This window comes from Natator depressus, chromosome 22, assembly GCF_965152275.1.
Source record: "Natator depressus isolate rNatDep1 chromosome 22, rNatDep2.hap1, whole genome shotgun sequence".
NCBI lineage: Eukaryota > Metazoa > Chordata > Testudines > Cheloniidae > Natator > Natator depressus.
The window spans coordinates 19,022,006-19,043,103 of record NC_134255.1 but is presented as its reverse complement, the minus strand read 5'-3'; the positions used below and the strand labels follow the sequence as shown (position 1 = coordinate 19,043,103).

The 21,098-nt window shown below is 49.2% G+C and overlaps 1 protein-coding gene across 4 annotated transcripts in view; it reads right to left on the bottom strand.

Moving 5' to 3' along the window:
- The window catches only part of PHLDB1 (pleckstrin homology like domain family B member 1), a 117,280-nt gene that overhangs the window by 65,345 nt on the left and 30,837 nt on the right, over positions 1-21,098 (bottom strand). For all 4 annotated transcript variants that reach the window (XM_074936833.1, XM_074936835.1, XM_074936834.1 and 1 more), the window contains exon 5: positions 6,722-6,847. In XM_074936833.1, coding sequence (XP_074792934.1) covers positions 6,722-6,847 — 126 coding nt within the window. The remainder of the gene's footprint in view (positions 1-6,721; positions 6,848-21,098) is intronic.

Below are 21,098 nucleotides of genomic sequence, written 5' to 3'. Positions count from 1 at the left end.
ATGGGTGCTTGGGAGGAGGGATGCACTCTGCTATAAACTGCTGGTACAGGATTCCAGCTTGACCTCCCCCTTACTGCCAAGCACTCAGCTCTTCAAAGTGCTTTCCAAACAGTAAGGAGTTAAGTCTCACAAGGAGGCAAGGTCATGGGCCCTGTCATCGGGTTAGCATCCTTTCACGAGGCCTGGTCCCAGCCCCAAAGGTGGAGTAGCTGCTGAAGGGTCAGGTGACTAAATTAGAGAGCACCTGGTGCTCATAAAAAGCCAGGAGATGCTCAGTTGGGGGAGAGGGGAATCTGGAAGGAGGCTCCCACAGAAAGCCCTGGGTTAGAGGCTCCAGGGAGAGCTGCCTCAAGAATCAGGGCTCTATACAATAGTGATGGAAACTGAGCAGAGCCCAGGAGGGCTTAGGAGCTGAGCCCACAGGGGATAGAGGATTGTTTTGGTTTTGTGTTTGTTTGGAGTTTACTGCCCAGGAAGGGGTGGACTCTGATGTGACTCAGCCCTGGTCTACACTAGGAGTTGAGGTCGAATTTAGCAGCATTAAATCGATTTAACCCTGCACCTGTCAACATGATGAAGCCCTTTTTTTCGACTTAAAGGGCTCTTAAAATCGATTTCCTTACTCCACCCCCAACAAGGGGATTAGCGCTGAAATCAGCCTTGCTGGGTCGAATTTGGGGTACTGTGGATGCAATTAGACAGTATTGGCCTCCGGGAGCTATCCCAGAGTGCTCCACTGTGACCGCTCTGGACAGGACTCTCAACTCAGATGCACTGACCAGGTAGACAGAAAAAGGCCTGCGAACTTTTGAATTTCAATTTCCTGTTTGGCCAGCGTGGCAAGCTGCAGGTGACCATGCAGAGCTCATCAGCAGAGGTGACCATGATGGAGTCCCAGAATCGCAAAAGAGCTCCAGCATGGACCGAACGGGAGGTACGGGATCTGATCGCTGTATGGGGAGAGGAATCCGTGCTATCAGAACTCCATTCCAGTTTTCGAAATGCCAAAACATTTGTCAAAATCTTCCGGGGCATGAAGGACAGAGGCCATAACAGGGACCTGAAGCAGTGCCACGTGAAACTTAAGGAGCTGAGGCAAGCCTACCAGAAAACCAGAGAGGCAAACGGCCGCTCCGGGTCCGAGCCCCAAACATGCCGCTTCTATGATGAGCTGCATGCCATTTTAGGGGGTTCAGCCACCATTACCCCAGCCATGGTGTTTGACTCCTTCAATGGAGATGGAGGCAACACGGAAGCAGGTTTTGGGGATGAGGAAGATGATGATGATGATGAGGTTGTACATAGCTCACAGCAAGCAAGTGGAGAAACCATTTTTCCCGACAGCCAGGAACTGTTTCTCACCCTGGACCTGGAGCCAGTACTCCCCGAACCCACCCAAGGCTGCCTCCCAGACCCGCCAGGTGGAGAAGGGACCTCTGGTGAGTGTACCTTTTAAAATACTATACATGGTTTAAAAGCAAGTATGTTTAATGATTAATTTGCCCTAGCATTCGTGGCTCTCCTGGATATACTCCCAAAGCCTTTGCAAAAGGTTTCTGGGGAGGGCAGCCTTATTCCATCCACCATGGTAGGACACTTTACCACTCCAGGCCAGTAGCACGCACTCGGGAATCATCGTAGAACAAAGCACTGCAATGTATGTTTGCTGGCGTTCAAACAACATCCGTTCTTTATCTCTCTGTGTTATGCTCAGGAGAGTGATATCATTCATGGTCACCTGGTTGAAATAGGGTGCTTTTCTTAAGGGGACACTCAGAGGTGCCCATTCCTGCTGGGCTGTTTGCCTGTCACTGAACAGAAATGTTCCCCGCTGTTAGCCATGGGGAGGGGGAAGGGGCTAGCCACGTGCTGGGGGGAGGCAAAATGCGACCTTGTAACGAAAGCACGTGTGCTATGTATGTAATGTTAACAGCAAGGTTTACCGTGAAAGAGTGTACCCATTGTTCTATAAAATGTATCTTTTTAAACACCACTGTCCCTTTTTTTTTTCTCCACCAGCTGCATGTGTTTCAAGGATCACGGGATCTTCTCCTTCTCAGAGGCTTGCGAAGATTAGAAGGCAAAAAAAAACGCACTCATGATGAAATGTTCTCTGAGCTCATGCTGTCCTCCCACACTGACAGAGCACAGACGAATGCGTGGAGGCAGACAATGTCAGAGTGCAGGAAAGCACAAAATGACCGGGAGGAGAGGTGGTGAGCTGGAGAGAGTAAGTGGCGGGCTGAAGAGAGGGCTGAAGTTGAAAGGCGGCGGCTGTGTGATGAGAGAAGGCAGGATTCAATGCTGAGGCTGCTGGAGGATCAAACCAATATGCTCCAGAGTATGGTTGAGCTGCAGGAAAGGCAGCAGGAGCACAGACTGCCGCTACAGTTCCCTGTATAACCAACCGCCCTCCTCCCCAGGTTCCATAGCTTCCTCACCCAGACGCCCAAGTATGCGGTGGGGGGGCCTCCAACCACCCAGCCACTCCACCCCAGAGGACTGCCCAAGCAACAGAAGGCTGGCATTCAATAAGTTTTAAAGTTTTAAACTTTTAAAGTGCTGTGTGGCCTTGTCCTTCCCTCCTCCACCACCCCTCCTGGTGCTTCTCTCCTTCACCACCCCTCCTGGACTACCTTGGTAGTTATCCCCCTCTTTGTGTGATGAATGAATAAAGAATGCATGAATGTGAAGCAACAATGACTTTATTGCCTCTGCAAGTGGTGATCGAAGGGAGGTGGGGGGGGGTGGTTAGCTTACAGGGAAGTAGAGTGAACCAAGGGGCGGGGGGTTTCATCAAGGAGAAACAAACAGAACATTCACACCGTAGCCTGTCCAGTCATGAAACTGGCTTTCAAAGCTTCTCTGATGCACACCACGCCCTCCTGTGCTCTTCTAACCGCCCTGGTGTCTGGCTGTGCGTAACCAGCAGCCAGGCGATTTGCCTCAACCTCCCACCCCGCCATAAACGTCTCCCCCTTACTCTCACAGATATTGTGGAGCGCATAGCAAGCAGTAATAACAGTGGGAATATTGGTTTCGCTGAGGTCTAACCGAGTCAGTAAACTGCGCCAGCGCGCTTTTAAAAGTCCAGACGCACATTCTACGACCATTCTTCACTTGCTCAGCCTGTAGATGAACAGCTCCTGACTGCTGTCCAGGCTGCCTGTGTATGGCTTCATGAGCCATGGCATTAAGGGGTAGGCTGGGTCCCCAAGGATAACTATAGGCATTTCAACATCCCCAAAGGTTATTTTCTGGTCTGGGAATAAAGTCCCTTCCTGCAGCTTTTGAAACAGACCAGAGTTCCTGAAGATGCGAGCGTCATGTACCTTTCCTGGCCATCCCACGTTGATGTTGGTGAAACGTCCCTTGTGATCCACCAGTGCTTGCAGCACTATTGAAAAGTACCCCTTGCGGTTTATGTACTCGCCGGCTTGGTGCTCTGGTGCCAAGATAGGGATATGGGTTCCGTCTATGGCCCCACCACAGTTAGGGAATCCCATTGCAGCAAAGCCATCCACTATGACCTGCACATTTCCCAGGGTCCTTACCCTTGATATCAGCAGATCTTTGACTGCGTTGGCTACTTGCATCACAGCAGCCCCCACAGTAGATTTGCCCACTCCAAATTGATTCCCGACTGACCGGTAGCTGTCTGGCGTTGCAAGTTCCCACAGGGCTATTGCCACTCGCTTCTCAACTCTGAGGGCTGCTCTCATCTTGGTATTCTTGCACCTCAGGGCAGGGGAAAGCAAGTCACAAAGTTCCATGAAAGTGCCCTTACGCATGCGAAAGTTTCGCAGCCACTGGGAATCATCCCAGACCTGTAACACTATGCGGTCCCACCAGTCTGTGCTTGTTTCCCAAGCCCAGAATCGGCGTTCCACCGCAAGAACCTGCCCCATTAGCACCATGATGCCCACATTGCCAGGGCCTGGGCTTTGAGAGAAGTCTGTGTCCATGTCCTCATCACTCACGTCATCGCGCTGACGTCACCTACTCGCCCAGGATCGCTTTGCCAGGTTCTGGTGCTGCATATATTGCTGGATAATGCGTGTGGTGTTTAATGTGCTCCTAATTGCCAAAGTGATCTGAGCGGGCTCCATGCTTGCCGTGATATGGTGTCTACACAGAAAAAAGGCGCGGAACGATTGTCTGCCGTTGCCCTGATGGAGGGAGGGGCAACTGACGACATGGCTTATAGGGTTGGCTTACAGGGAATTAAAATCAACAAAGGGGGTGGCTTTGCGAGAAACTGAATGGCCCCCTCAAGGACAGAACTCAAAACTGGGTTTAGCAGGCTGTTGATTTCACAGAGGGAGGGAGAGAGGAGAAAATGAATACAAAACAAATCTGATCTATTTCTTGTTTTGAGCCACTTCATCTATCTTAATACATCTTGTTGGCAGCAGACTGTGCAGTACGACTGCTAGCCATCATCAACACCTGGGTGCTCGGCAGAAGACGGTGCAGTATGACTACTGGCCATCATCTTCTGCTAGCTGCAGATTAAAAGACAGTGAGGGACTGAATCGCCACAAGATGAAACAAGGGAAATGATCTGGCTGAGTCACTCCCATGTTTGCCCAGGCACCCGGTTAAAAGAGCACCCAGGACTACGTCGATGATGGCTACCATCATACTGCACTGTCTGCTGTCAAAAGGCAATAAACTGCTGCTGTGTAGCAATGCAGTACCACGTCTGCCAGCATCCAGGAGACATACGGTGACGGTTAGCTGAGCGGGGTCCATGCTTGCCGTGGTATGGCGTCTGTACAGGTAACTCAAGAAAAAAGGCACAAAACGATTGTCTGCCCTTGCTTTCACGGAGGGAGGGAGGGAACGGAGGCCTGACGATATGTACCCAGAACCACCCGCGACAATGTTTTAGCCCCATCAGGCACTGGGATTTCTACCCAGAATTCAAATAGGCGGTGGAGAGTGCGGGAACTGTGGGATAGCCACCCACAGTGCAACGCTCCAGAAGTTGACGGTTGCCTTGGTACTGTGGACACACTCCGCCGACTACATGCACTTAGAGCATTTCTGTGGGGATACACACAATCAATTGTATAAAACCGCTTTCTACAAAACCGACTTCTAGAAATTCAAGCTAATTTCGTAGTGTAGACATACCCTAAGTCACTGCAGCAACTGGATGCACTGAAAGCTATGTAGGTTGCGCAGTAGCGTGCCATGCCACAAAGTGGTGTGCTCAGAGACTGCCCCAATACAAGCCCCACTGTACAGATAGAGGAATGCAAGCAGGAAAGGACTAGCTGTCAACAGCCAGACTCCCTTATTGGAAAGCCTCTGTGAACTCCCTCCTCTGCTCCCTCTCTATCTCCCAGGCTGGTTCCCAGTATCACTGTGCTACTAGCACAGACTCACTGAATGCTTCCCACAGTAGGCACCAAGTCAGCAAGTCTGTATCAAGTGGCCATTAAGGAGAACAACATTTAGTCTGCATCAGCCAGAGCGCCTCACTGCCCATCCCCCAAGAAGGGTCAAGTGGGTATCTTGGTGAGGGTGCTCTGATAACAGCACATGAAGGGTTAAACCAAACAGTGCTACAGGGAATAGAAAGCTCAGCACTTGAGAGACATTAAATCCTAGGTTGTGCAGGCCACCCTGTAGCTCCTCTGGGCTGGGTCACATGGCGAACGATAACTCCAACGTGTGGCTGTACAGCCAAGTTAGGCGCATGCTCTCACAGGAATGGACTTACTGAGCTATCATACCTCACCTGCTTCCCCCAGTCACTCACTGCCAGCCCTAACCCAGCCTAAACAAAGGTCAGTCATGGCTGCAACTGGAAGTAGGAGACTGGGCTTGATGGACATGTCTGCAAATCCAATAGACCAGTTCTGCCATCACACCAAGTAGAAAGGCGTTGGCCCAGCTCTGCAGCCCTTGCTCAAGGCAAAATTCCCACTGAAGCAAACTGGAGTGCTGCCTGAGTAAGGACTGCAGACCTGGGCCACAGCATTTCCATTTGGTGTGATGGCAGAACTGGCCTATAGGAGCAGACCTGTCAATCAAACCCAATCTCCCACTTCCATCAGCAGCCTCCACCTGATCCTTCAGAAGCAAATGAGTTCCCTTCTCCCCTTCCTTTACTGGTGAGGGGGGGAGAGATTCCTGCCTGACATCGCTGCCCCTCTGGCTCTGCACAGGCACCAAACCCAGCACTGGTGACTCACAGTAGCTCAGAGAGTGCAGCAACAACCTGGCAGAGAGTAGGAGTAGCTACAGAAGAAAAGACCACAGCACTGGACAGAAATGTCAATCTGAGCCCTGGCAGAGCCTCCTCTCCAAACTTCTCTCTCCAAGGCCCAGGGTTTGACCTTTGCCCCACTGAATATCTGGGCGCTGTTGAGCTCATTACACTGAGGCTTTGTCTACAGTGGTACTTTGTGGGCAAAACGTTTGTTGTTCAGGGGTGTTAAAAACAACACACCCCCTCCCCCCGAATGACAGAAGTTTTACTGATGAAAAGCTCTGGTGTGAACAGCACTTTGTTGGCAGGAACACTCTCCTGCCGACAAAGCTGCTGCCGCTTGGGGGGTGGGGGGGTGGGGTGGATTATTATCCCCACATTAGAGGTGGGGAAACAAGCACAGAGAGGGGAAACTGACTTGCCTGAGTCAGCAGCAGAGTCAAGAACAGAACACAGGTGTACTCACTCCCAGGCCTTGAGCATGGAGGCTTCACCTACCTGCCATGAGTCCATATGGGGCCCCAGGACTCCTTTCTCCAGCTGGGATCATGCTTTTCATCCACTTGGCCTCAGCAGGGTGATTAAACCGGAGGAAGGTCGACTGCCCCAGGCAGATCATGCACCCTTGGGGAAAGAGAGTGAGATGGAGCAGGTTATAGCATACAGTGAACATGGCCACCCCAGTCCTTGAGGGTCTCTCCATCCACAATGCACCCCCAAGGGATTCATCAACTGAGCACACCCCAACAGTTGGAAAACTCTGGTCATGGCCATGGGAACTGGCAGGTTCTCTGTTCCAAATGTACCAGCTAGCTGTCCAGCTGCCCTGAGACAGTAGGCACATTGATGGAATCATTCTTTGTATCACCATAGCACCAGGATCCCGAGTCATGGCGCAGGACCCCACTGAGCTAGGCACAGAATCACTGCCATTACACTTCCCTTCCTGAAGGACCACAAGGAGCTTTACGGAAGTCCCACCAGGATTTACACAGAGCCAAGGCTAAACTCCACCCTTGGACACATGAAGTGATCCCACTGCCCACACTGGAGCTGCACACACTGCTCCTGATTAAAGAGCCAGGCCTGAGGAGCCTCTGGTGGCAGAGAGACACCAACAGAACTCTTAGCCCACCCCTTTATGCCTGGCAGCGTAGCATAAGCGAGGAGGACACAAATGCCAGGTACAGAGGGGTTGAGGGTGGGGCCTGGTGGGTTTTAGGCACATTGGAGATTTGTTGTCAGGTCACAGGGCTGATGTGGAACTCATAGAAGCTGGCGTGTCACTTTGCTCAGTGGGTATTGCAGATAGTATGTGCTGTGAGGGTGGCTAGAACAAGAGCCTACGGTACAGGACCATAGCCTGTCAAGAGGCGTGAGACTATGAATGAATATCTCCTGCACAAGCCTATTGGGGGCGGTTGAGGGGAAGCCCCTCAAACCTACTTGCTAACTAGACATCTGACTCTCCCCACTGAGCCATTCGCTTCCCCTGTTAGACATTCTGTGATTGGTTATTGCTGCGCTCATCTGTGCCTCCCAAGAATGGGCGGAGGGAGCCTTGCAAAGAGGTGGCAGCTTGAAAAAGAAGAGTCTTGTGCATCTTAAAGAGAGGAGCGCAGCTGTGCTCCAGACTCAGACAATTGCTCTCTATTGTACACCCTCCTCTCTCCTGCCTGGGCTGAGACAGGAGTGTCCATCCACCCACCCAGCTTCAAGTCCAAGGGCAGCGAGGGAGATAAGAGCCAGTTTGCACAGAGACATGATGCAAATACCATAAGACTGAAGGATCACTGGGAGGCTATTGTGCTGGGACCGCCAATTATGGGTGCAGTCACTGACTCACCATACCCAAGACTTCCTACATCACCAGATCCTCCTTTTCTTTCCTAAGACAGGTTGGGATACATGCAGCCCAGCTGTAGCACTCCTTAGACATGGCCTGGCAGCAAGACTGCATCAGTCCTAGCCAACTATTGCCCAGTGTCAAACCTCCCTTTCCTGAGCAAGCTCATCTAACTGAAGCCAGCAATCTAGACCTGGCAGAATCTGCATTCAGGACAGGATGTGGAACTGAAACTGCTTTGTGGCACTGATGGATATCCATTCTCATCCTCCTGCACCCCTCTGCAGTGTTTAACATTGCTGAGCACAAGATATTGCTGTCTCACCTGAGAGAGGTGGCAGGAGTCCAGAGGAATGCACTAAAATGGTTTGGGTCCTTCCCGCAGTTTGCATCCAAAGATGGGAAACTGCACCTCTACCACTACCCCTTGCTTGTGGGATTCCACGAGGATCAATTCTCTCTCTGATCTTTTTCTACATTTATATCCAACCAGTAGGTGAACTGGCCAGATCACAGGGACTCAAGTGCCAGCAATATACAGATGACACAGCTCTATCTATCCTTCACCACATACGACCATGCCACTACCAACAAGATTTCCCAGTGCTTGGATGAGATCAGCTCATGGATGAAGAGCAGTTGGTTGAATCTGAACCCAAGCAAATTCTCAACAATAGGAGTAAAGCTGGTTTGTGAGGGAGACAGAACCTTCTCGGAGGGCAGTCCAAGACTGTGTTATGAACTCGCAAGAACTAAGGACCATCATAAACCTCACCACTTTCCACTCCAAGAGCAAGGCACGTTTCTTTGACCTTGTCTTGTCTAATATAAACACATAGCAACAGGTATATTTATTTAAACAAACAAACAAAAACAAAAAACCCTACCAAAACAAGACACTCCTTTACATATGCTTCTCCCTCTGGGCAGAGGATGAGAGAACAAACGTGTGACAGACATGTACTCATGTTGTTTAATGCATTAGTGGAAGGTGCTCAGATGTTACAGTAATAAGCGTGATATAAAAACCTACACAGAAAAGAATAGACTCAGCCTCTGCTATTCCACACTGAGACCAGGCCTTTGCTCTTCACTTGTGTGTTGTTTTCCACCTTCCACTCATGACAGAAAGCAAAGACACAGAGAGAAAGTGTTGGAAAGAGGCAGGATGGAGCCAGGAACAGCTGGGCTTCAAGGTACGGCACAGCCCAGAGGGCTCTTCCTAGGGACAGGCTGTTCTGCCATCTTCAGAGACCAAGGAGAGAGGCTGGAATCTAGGGTATATCTCCTCCCCGCCATTCCCTCCCCCCAAAGCATCATGGAAATGAGGGAGTAGACAGCATCTTGAGCAAGAGGGTGGGGAAACAAGTATGGATAGGGAGCATGGTTCCAGGGGAAAATGTGATTGTGTGCAGGAGGCCAAACAGCGGATTCACATTTTACTGGAAGTCAGCAACACCCCAGGGATGCCACAGCTGGCAGTCTGCACTGCAGACAAGACAGCTCCTGTCTGCATGAGCAGATCATCTTTTTTGGCCAAAACCAACTGACTTCTCTGGAGAAAGCTGGTGATGAGCCATGAGTGTGGAATGTGGCTTGGGGGATGTGCAGACAGGCATATAAACACAGGCCCTGCACATACACACATCAGCGCCAAATGTCAAACCCGTGTCACCTGCCGCGCACCAGCACACATGATTATCATCACTCCCTAGGAGAGGGAAAGGCACTCATGGCTGATGCATGTGCACGGAGACTGCAGGGGTAAAAAGGCCATCACTAAAGACTAGGAGCCTGATTTTCAAATGATCTGGGCCCGCTGACATCACTGGCAGCTGCAGGTCAGCTTCTCTGAAATCAGGGCCCAAGATGAGTTCTATAAATGGGTGAGGATCTAAGAGTTACTCTGCCCCTGGGCTGGATGGAATGCACTCAGAATCAGCCATCCGGAGAAGACCAGGTCCCAGCACTGTGTTTCCACATGGAAAGTGAATTACTACCTTATTAAAAAGGGAGTATGCCTTTCCTGGAGTCCCTTGACTAGCCATGTGGCCAGTGCATTCAGCTTCATGGAGCCAGCAAACCAGGAACTAGCCCTGACCCAATACATCAGTGCAGGCACTGGGGCACTTTTTTGAGACAGGTAAGGTGTTACAGGGTTTTGGTAAGTAATAAGTAAGTTATATAGGGCTAAGTGGCAACACTCCTCAATACCAACCAACTGCTCCCTTCCAGTATCTGCTGAAAGCTCTCACTCCACTTCCCCAGGCAATCTCACACTTCCTGTTGTCGATCAAAGGGGAATCGGGGAGAGGAGAGAATTTTTCCCTACAAAGCAGTAGGGCTCCTAACATGTTATTATTGGTAGCTTTCTGTTCTTATACCACTTTACTTTCTGTCTCAGGCTGTTCCCCAGTCTCCTCCCATTCCTTAACAGAGGGAGCACTGTATAGCTGCAAGAGAAGGAGATGGGTGTTTGCAACTCCCAGGTTCTATTCCTGGCCTTGCCACAAATTCACAGTAAGCTGGGTAAGTCACTGCTTTGTGCTCAGTTGCCCCATGCACAAATACAGGGGCCTCATCCAGCTAAATTAATGTTTATAAAAATATATATTCAATGCCAAAAAACTATGTTAAGCTAGAGTTAAGGTTGCTTGGTGGTACAGTAGAACCTCAGAGTTATGAACTGATCAGTCAACCACACACCTCATATGGAACAAGAAAGATGGAATCAGGCAGCAGCAGAGAGAGAAAAAAGAGAAGCCAATACAGTACTGTACTGTGTTAAACGTAAAACTACTAAAAAATAAAGGGAAAGTTTAAAAAAAGATTTGACGATGTACGGAAACTGTTTCTGTGCTTGTTTCATTTAAACTAAGATGGTTAAAAACATTTTTCTTCTGCATAGTAAAGTTTCAAAACTGTATTAAGTCAATGTTCAGTTGTAAACTTTTGAAAGACCAACCATAACGTTTTGTTGAGTTATGAACATTTCAGAGTTATGAACAACCTCCATTCCAGTATTGTTCATAACTACTGTATGTCATCCCCTTCCAGACCACCAAATTGAGTAAAACTCAAACTTATGAAAACCAGGAAATATACAGTTAAGGTTTGCCCATGCAACCTTAATTCTGCCCTCTTTCAGCATTGCCCCAATACACCCCATTAACACATATAGCTTTACTCTGCCAACCCCACAGTTGCTGAAATGTACAAGCTCTTTATCTCCTTTTACAATCCGTTCCTCTCACCCACTGGATTCCACCTAACACTATTAAAAGACAAAAAGGGGGGCGGGGGGACTCAGGATTAAAGCATATAAAATGTCTGGAATGGAAACCCTTTAGCCATTTTTCTGTACTGGTGCATGGACAGTGTAACAAGTGCACATTTTTTTCAATACTGTTCTCAGTTTCAGTCCCCCCAAAATGTAGGCCATGTCTACACAGGCACTTTCGTTGTTAAAATTTTTGTTGCTCAGGGACGTGAAGGAACACCCCCCTGAACAACCAAAGTTCTGAAGAAAAGCACCTGTGTGGACAGTGCTTCCCCCTTGGCAGGAGCTGAGCTCCTACCGATGAATCTACTGTCCCTCGTTGGAAGTGGTTTTATTTTGTCGCTAGGAGAGCTCTCTCCTGGCAATAAAGAGCAGCTACATAGTGTATCTTACAATGGTACAGCTGCCCGTTGTAAGGTATGCAGTGTAGATGCAGTCCTAGTGAGTGCCACACATTACCTTAGGTAAAACTTTATGGTGTAGACACAGTCCTAGTGAGTGCTACACATTACCTTAGGTAAAACTTTACAGTTTGAAACCAGGTTGACCTGCACAACTTCAATAGTTTGGTCTTTAGTGCTGGGCAAAACCAAAAACCTCATACCTAGAAGCTTTTTTTAATATGGCTGGGTTGGGAGGGGGAGAGGGGAGGAACTTATATCTCTGGAACCCTTGGCTCAAATGACTCCAAATATGGGTCACTAATCCAACCCCACACCCTCCTGAGGCACACCAAATTTCACAGAAATCTGATAAAGCATGTCAATTTTAGAGTACTTTGAAAGATGAACCTTTAAATAGATGTTGTGACAGAACCTTAACGATAGTGGTGCTGCTGCACCACTACAATAAAGTTTAATTGACAGAGAGGATTTTGAGCTGTGGCCAGGGCTGCTGGAAAGGGGATTGCAAATCACCATCTTTGCTCAAGTCCCAAGCAGCGAATAGCAACTGCCCCTCACACTCATGAGGAGTGGAGACCTTTGTCACATTGAAGGCTGTGAGAACACTCTGGCTAGAACTGTCACCTGCAGTCCTAAGGTGAGGGGAGGCTGGGGAGGGCACACTCCACCACAGAGCAAGTTGGCCCTGCCAGAATCCATCCCCTCTAATCTAGAGCCGCTGCTCTCCTTGCTCTAACATGGACAGGTCTCTGTGAGCAGCAGGGCTACAACAATGGTGTCACCGACCACTTTTTTCCAGTTACAAGTCATGGCTGAAAACTCAGAGATACACGCAGGTGGATATAGTGTATTTAAAGATCCCCTGGGGGCAGAGAGGCAGTACAGGGGGATATAGCCATGCCAAATGCCCGACAATCTCTGCACAATTTCATTTAATAATTCAATATACACACAAATCTCTCAACACACGACAATTATGGCAGTGGATAATATAGTAAAGGGAGAGAGGCTTGTTGGTATATTGCTCACTTCAGGACTCCTTAGGTCTATAGGCTGGGTTGCACCAGCTCTGCTACAAATTCATTGTGTGACACAGGGCAAGTCACTTCAGATCTGTCTCAGTTTCTCCAGCAGTAAAATGGGGTCAATATCACCTTGGAAGTGGGTTGTGAAACTCAGTGTTAGAAAAGCCCATTAGAAGTTAGAAAAGGAGAGCCTAATCCAAAAATAAACAGAGCATCTTTAAAACAAGGAGCCTAGAGTCCAGCACCTACAGCCATACCAGGCACCCAAATAAGTGGTTGAATTTCAGAGGTGCTGAGCACCCATAGTTCACATCATATGCAGCAGACATGCTCAGCCCCTCCGAGTCCAGAAATAGGTGCTTAATGCTAGGTTTGAAAGTGCTGGTCATAGAGAATAGGCAGATAATTCTGCTGGCTGTAGCTGTTCCTGTTAGCTCCCTCCTGACCACGCCCCACGTAAGAAGTCATGGCTTTAAATATCTTTATGACAAGTTTTGAGTGGACAGAGAAGAAGGTGCGGGTGGCGAGTTCCTTCCTATTCAGTAGGGGCTGGTTGGGCCTCTCTGATGGTATCCACATGTCTTCTTTCACTGAAGCTGCTACATTATGCACCATCAGCCAAGGACGGGCAAGATGAGGTCTCAGCAAAGCTGCAGAGACCTTATAGTCAAGAGCATGGATCATTCTTGTAAGGGGGACGAAGGGCAGTGTGGTACTTGGATACTCATCCCAGGGGTGTTTTAGACTGACACCAGGATAGCTGACACAATGACTGTCCAGGGAGGTGATTAGGGGTCTGGAACACATGACTTATGAGGAGAGGCTGAGGGAACTGGGATTGTTTAGTCTGCAGAAGAGAAGAATGAGGGGGGATTTGATAGCTGCTTTCAACTACCTGAGAGGTGGTTCCAGAGAGGATGGTTCTAGACTATTCTCAGTGGTAGAAGAGGACAGGACAAGGAGTAATGGTCTCAAGTTGCAGTCGGGGAGGTCTAGGTTGGATATTAGGAAAAACTTTTTCACTAGGAGGGTGGTGAAACACTGGAATGCGTTACCTAGGGAGGTGGTAGAATCTCCTTCCTTAGAGGTTTTTAAGGTCAGGCTTGACAGAGCCCTGGCTGGGATGATTTAGTTGGGGATTGGTCCTGCTTTGAGCAGGGGGTTGGACTAGATGACCTCCTGAGGTCCCTTCCAACCCTGATATTCTATGATTCATGGGGCAGTGAATCAAATACAGGTCTGGGGCTCAGGAGAATGGGGTTGTCACGGACTCAGTGTGGGCACACTGCCTCTCTCTGGTGGGTCAAGGGCAGGGCTCACAGGGAGCAGGCTATTTACCCACCTGTGTAAAGTGTTTCAAGGGCGACAGATGAACAGGACACATACATGGCAATTATAATTAGCCACTGTTGCTATGCCCAGCCCAGCCTGTTACAGAAGCTAGTCCCTGTCCCTTCATTCCAGGAACCTAAACAGCCTTTTCAGACAGTGGGGAAGGAGAAGACATAAATTTGTACAAGCAAATCCATAAGCATGCCAAACTGCAGCATCCAGCTCTTGCTATACACCTCCGGTCTGTGAATCGCTAATACAAGAGTAGCACCTTCCTGCTCTAGCACCTCTTTCTTTCCTGACTGTTCCTGAGATGAGAAGAATCCCACATCTGTAAGCTGATCCCAGGGGACTCAGGATGTGCCGTACCAGATCAGACCATTTTCAGCAATTCCAGTTCCTAGCCTAACATGGAGGCTTCGGCAGGCAGCAGAAGAAACCACAGAGCACCTAGGACAATGCTGCACCTGGGTGGGAGGTTATTCTTCCTGACCCTCTTCAGGAACCAGCACATGCTCTGAAGCACGAGCCCCAACTACAGCCATAAATGCCAATATCAGTCAGGGTCAGAAAGGCCCAGCAGTGTTTGACTCTGCCCCTGGGGTGGCACTCCACACATTGCACAAAGAAGAGGTTTTTTACCACCTGCTGCTCACATCATCCAGCAACCCCCTTGCTTTCGCCACCTGGCACAGGAAGAGGAGGAGGGGACTGATCTCTCTTCTTGCCAGGCTGAGCAAAGCTGGGGGCTGAAATCTCTCCTGGAGGGTGGCAAGGCTCAGAGACTGTGGGGAATTTCTTCTGGGCTCTGGCCTGATCACAGGCAGGACCATTCCTACTCCAATTGCCTGGCATAGTCTCCCCGGCTGACCCACATGCTGAGTGTTTGTTCATGCCCTGTTGAGTGCAAAGGAGTGAGCAACCATGCTTGCCATCTAGCTCTGCTTCTGTTGCTATCGACATGCCTGACCAAGTCCCAGAGCAGTGCCAACAAGTCACACTTTAGAGGCAAGGATCTCAACCCAGAAAAGGCCAGAGCCGCTCCTAAGCAGAATCCCACTGCTAACGCTGACTCAGTTACCAGAATAAAGAGCTGCGAAAGGGGAGCAGAAGGCAGAGCTAATGGAAAGTAGAAATAAGAAGCACAGCCCCTTCCTGGCTGCAGAGGACAGAATAGAGTCTATAGCTCAAACTTGCAACCTGGAGAAGAGAGTGTATTGTAAAAATCCAACCAGCAAGAAAGAAGAGGGTGAATTGCTTCCCCTGGCTGGGGAGGAACTGAACATTCAGAGTTTGGAGGGAGAGTCAGACGTTGCAAAGGGTTTGGTATGCTGACAAATGCTGATCTATGTCCTGGTCGGATTCTCCTCCTGTTGGGGAAGTTCCCCGACTCTGTGTAATGGCACTATAATAAGTGAGGGAAGAACCAGGTCACGTTCTAGCTTAGACAGAGGGCGAACACAGAAAATCAGACTCATTTAACCCTTTGTCCTCCACTAGCTCCTACCATCAGATGATCCCAAAGCATTTTACAAACCTTCACAAACAAGCCCCTCTCTTCCCCCCCGCCCCCCTCCCCAGTTCCCCTATGACTTACCGAACCCTGCTAAGCCCACAGGGCAGATGTTAAGCTCAGGCACAGAAAGAGGAAGGGACCAACGGCAAGAGGTGCTGGGGATCCACATCTGCCATTGACTCCACTCAGCAAGGGGTGCTCAGCAACTGATAGCCAGGATATCAGTGACTTGTGTAAGGTAACAGGGTGTAGTGATTCAGGAAGAGAACTCAGGAGTCCTGCTGCTAATTCCTGTGCTCCACCCCCACAAACTGCAGGAAAAAGTTAAGGATGAAACTTAAAGCCAAACAGCAGGAAACCCGGTGCCCAGGTCAGCTCTCTGCCCATAGGCATGGCTCTCAGAGATGTTGTTCCAGCGCTACAGACCCAGGCTAGCACTCAGCACCAGACAGAATGCTGCCACATGGTACCCCAAAGTCATAGGCTGGCAAGCAATGCGCCACCATGTGTGACCCCATCCCAGAGCACTGACGGGGGCGGCATTCCTAGGCTCAGCTTCTCTCCCCTTTTCTGTGTTGAGCAAGAAACACATTGCAGAACATGTCTGTGTGACCTGCAGTGGGAGGGGAAGGAGCTGGAATGCTCCCCAGACACGCCTAGCTTTGAAGCACTTTGCCAATCCCCTGGGGAACCTTGCTCTTCAGCTTCAGCCTGGGCTGAAAATACCTCCCTCCAGGGGATGGTTCTTCATTCATACAGGAGGGAAGGAACTTCTATCTTGGGGGAGTGTGATGTGCAAGGGGAGCGAGATGTGCAGGGAAAAACAATCATAGGAGAAGAAGGGGGTCTGGGATGCTCCCCTTTTCCCCCCAGTGGGTGCTGTGGGCCTGAGCAGCAGGGTTAGAACAGACACTCAACACCGCGAAGGGAAGGGAGGAAGCTCTACAGAGCACCTAGCTATTCATGTTCAGGCTATCATCACGCACAGAACGTGCCAGTGGAAGAATTCGCAGCAAGGCTTGGGGCAGAGAGGAGCCCAAGCAGGAACCTCTACGTATCTGTGGCACTGGCATGGAGCCAGTATAGATGTTAACTAGTCCCCTATAAGATTTGGGGTTGGTCTGAAAGCCCAGATCAAAACACCTCTGGGTCCTCCGACCCAAGCACACCAAATGAGAGAGGGCAAAATCAGCTTTCTGCCAGGAAAGTCCAGGCCAGCTTGCCGGCCTGGACTGTAGAGGGAGCTATCTCAGCAGAGCACACAAGACTTGACTGAGACTTGGTTGGCCACACTGCTATGGGAGGCCAAAGGCACTGCACCCTAGTCAGAGGAGGCAGTGAATGCACCATGGGTGCCTGTCATAAATATAAAGGGAAGGGAAAACACCTTTAAATCCCTCCTGGCCAGAGGAAAAACCCTTTCACCTGTAAAGGGTTAAGAAGCTAAGATAAGCTTGTTGGCACCTGACCAAAATGACCAATGAGGAGACAAGATACTTTCAAAGCTGGAGCGGGGGGAAACAAAGGGTTCTCTCTGTCTGTGTGATGCTTTTGCCGGAACCAGAGCAGGAATGCAGGTCAGAACTCCTGTAAAGAGTTAGTAAGCAATCTAGTTAGATATGCGTTAGATTCTGTTTTGTTTAAATGGCTGATAAAATAAGTTGTGCTGAAGGGAATGTATATTCCTGTTTTTGTGCTTTTTTTAACTTAAGGTTTGCCTCAAGGGATTCTCTATGTTTTGAATCTGATTACCCTGTAAGGTATTTACCATCTTGATTTTACAGAGGTGATTCTTCTACTTTTTCTTTAATTAAAATTCTCTTTTAAGAACCTGATTGCTTTTTCATTGTTCTTAAGATCCAAGGGTTTGGGTCTGTGTTCACCTATGCAAATTGGTAAGGATTTTTAATCAAGCCTTCCCTAGGAAAGGGGGTGTAGTGCTTGGGGGGATATTTTTGGGGGGGGAGACATTTCCAAGTGGGCACTTCCCCTGTTCTTTATGTAACACTTTGGTGGTGGCAGCATTTAACCTAAGCTGGTAAGAATAAGCTTAGGGGATCTTTCATGCAGGTCCCCACATCTGTACCCTAGAGTTCAGAGTGGGGAAGGAACCTTGACAGTGCCAAACTGCTGAACCCAGCAGCAATTACATCAGACGGACAGGCCTCTTAACGCTTCAGGAGATCCCAGTTGTGCTTTGAACCAACCCCCTGATATCAGACACTAATGAGTGGGTCTCTGAAGAGGGCTGGGGAGAGAGGGTGAGAAGGTGGTGAACTGGATGGAATAGCCTATAGAAATCACCTCCAGCATCCATCTGTCCAAAGTAATGAGCTCCCAGGAAGACAGACAATGGGAGAGACGATACCTGTAAGGGTGGAAGGGGGAATAGGTGCGATGTGGGATCCAGAGAGGAAAACAGTTCGTGGCCTTCAACTAATGGGTCAAAATGGTTGTTTTGAGGATGTTGCCAACTGCAGTGTCACTGTGGAGGACGGTTCCTTTTCAGTGAATCTGGGCTTCTTCCTGTAGGGTTGTCAGTCTCGTGAGCTGGTAGTAGACTAGATGAGACCACTGAGCTGTCTATGATCTACTATATTTTTTCTTTGTCACAAGTATATAAATGCCCAGTTATTGTGGTATCACCTGGGCATCTTCAGGAGAATGAAGGGACCCACCCCTGGCGCTGCTGCACAACTTAGGTCCTTCAAAGGTAAGGTCCTTGATGCATTTTGTACCTTATGGCTGAGGCCGAAGACTGCAGCCAAGATGCTCCACACACAACTACTGCCATAGCCATGGAACTTGCAGCTGTATTGGCAGCATCAAGAAAGGCCTGGAGAGAAGCCTTGATGATTTTACGGCTTTCTTTTATGAGGGCCTGAAATTGTTCCCTCTTGTTCTGTGGCAGATATTCAACAAAAGATGAAAAATTTGAATAATTCGTAAAATCATATTTTGCCCTCAGGGTTTGGCAACTGGCTCCTCTGAACTGCAATGAGGCCAAGGAGTAGCTTTTGCAGCCAAGGAGATCTAGCCATTTCAGTTCCCTGTCAGATGGTGTTAAGCGGCAACAATGTTGTCCGTTTCATTCATTAACCACCTCAACACCCAGGGAGTTAGGCGTCTGGTGAGGAGGCAGATTTATCGGAAGGAGGCACTTATTCTTCCCCAGCTGGCTCTTGCTCCTCTGTAAGCAACTCCTGAAGAACAGGACCTGGGCTTGGTGCTCTTGGCATGACCTCTTACACAATGGAACCCTGTAGAAGAGCTTGCCATAAGGGGCCCCCTGGTTCCAAAATCCCCACTGTGGTGGGGCATAAGGGAAGGGGGTTGGACCTGAAAAGTTATTCTTGCCAGTATTGCTGGGTACACTTCCTGCTGGGAGTTTCTTCCTCAGGGTGCACTTCAAGGAGGGGTGGCTGAAATGGAAAGGTAGAGAAGCCTTGTATAGACCCCTCAGAATCGGATGAGGTGTTCTCACCCATGACCATCAGGGGAGGAGGAGAAAACGGTGCCGGTAACCGTATTTGTGCTGGTAACATGATGAGTCCTGCAACTACATCAGTACTGAGGGCTGAGGTGTTGGCTGGTAAGGGAATTCCAGATAATATGTCAATACTAACTGGAAGACCCTCTCAGTACCCTCAAAAGGTTGGTGTGGAACCAGTGGCTGTATCAGCACCAGAGGATGAGTCGTTGATGCAGATGGAAGGGTCGACTCCAGGATATAAGTCAGTACCAGCTGGGAATGTCGTTCGGTACCGCTCAGCAATGGTAACTCACATTCCTTATGGAAGAGGACCCTGGACAGTACTGGGTACTCTGGAATCAGTACATCAGGAGATATTGAAGATAGTACCAAAGTGTAGTCCATGCGTTCTCCAAGACATTGTAACTGATGATGATTTCAGTTTGGATTTAGAAGAGTCCTTGTGTTTTGAAGGCACTGAGTCCAGTACTGATACTGGTACCGCTCCAGGCTGTTTACTGGATGTGATTCTCAGTACGTGGTGTAATCTTTTTATCCAGTGCCAAGATCTCAGTACCAGAGGAAATCATAATCATAGAATCATAGAATATCAGGGTTGGAAGGGACCTCAGGAGGTCATCTAGTCCAACCCCATGCTCAAAGCAGGACCAATCCCCAATTAAATCATCCCAGCCAGGGCTTTGTCAAGCCTGACCTTAAAAACCTCGAAGGAAGGAGATTCCACCACCTCCCTAGGTAACGCATTCCAGTGTTTCACCACTCTCCCAGTGAAAAATTTTTTCCTAATATCCAAACTAAACCTCCCCCACTGCAACTTGACACCATTGCTCCTCGTTCTGTCATCTGCTACCACGGAGAACAGTCTAGAGCCATCCTCTTTGGAACCCCCTTTCAGGTAGTTAAAAGCAGCTATCAAATCCCGCCTCATTCTTCTCTTCTGCAGACTAAACAATCCCAGTTCCCTCAGCCTCTCCTCATCAGTCATGCGTTCCAATCCCCTAATCATTTTTGTTGCCCTCCGCTGGACTCTTTCCAATTTTTCCACATCCTTCTTGTAGTGTGGGGCCCAAACCTGGACACAGGACTCCAGATGAGGCCTCACCAGTGTCGAACAGAGGGGAACAACCGCGTCGCTCAATCTGCTGACAATGCCCCTACTTATACACCCCAAAATGCCATTGGCCTTCTTGGCAACAAGGGCACACTGTTGACTCATATCCAGCTTCTCATCCACTGTAACCCCTAGGTCCTTTTCTGCAGAACTGCTGCTGAGCCATTCGGTCCCTAGACTGTAGTGGTGCATGGGATTCTTCCGTCCTAAGTGCAGGACTCTGCACTTGTCCTTGTTGAACCTCATCAGATTTCTTTTGGCCCAATCCTCTAATTTGTCTGGGTCCCTCTGTATCCCATCCCTACCCTGCAGCATATCTACCTCTCCTCCCAGTTTAGTGTCATCTGCAAACTTGCTGAGGGTGCAATCCACACCAGCCTCCAGATCATTAATGAAGATATTGGACCGACCCTTGGGGCACTCCACTTGATACCGGCTGCCAACTAGACATGGAGCCATTGATCGCTACCCGTTGAGCCTGACAATCTAACCAACTTTCTATCCACCTTATAGTCCATTCATCCAGCACATAGTTTTTTAACTTGCTGGCAAGAATACTGTGGGAGACCATGTCAAAAGCTTTGCTAAAGTCAAGGAACAACAAGTCCACTGCTTTCCCCTCATCCACAGAGCCAGTTATCTCGTCATAGAAGGCAATTAGATTAGTCAGGCATGACTTGCCCTTGGTGAATCCATGCTGACTGTTCCTGATCACTTTCCTCTCCTCTAAGTGCTTCAGAATTGATTCCTTGAGGACCTGCTCCATGATTTTTCCAGGGACTGAGGTGAGGCTGACTGGCCTGTAGTTCCCAGGATCCTCCTCCTTCCCTTTTTTAAAGATGGGCACGACATTAGCCTTTTTCCAGTC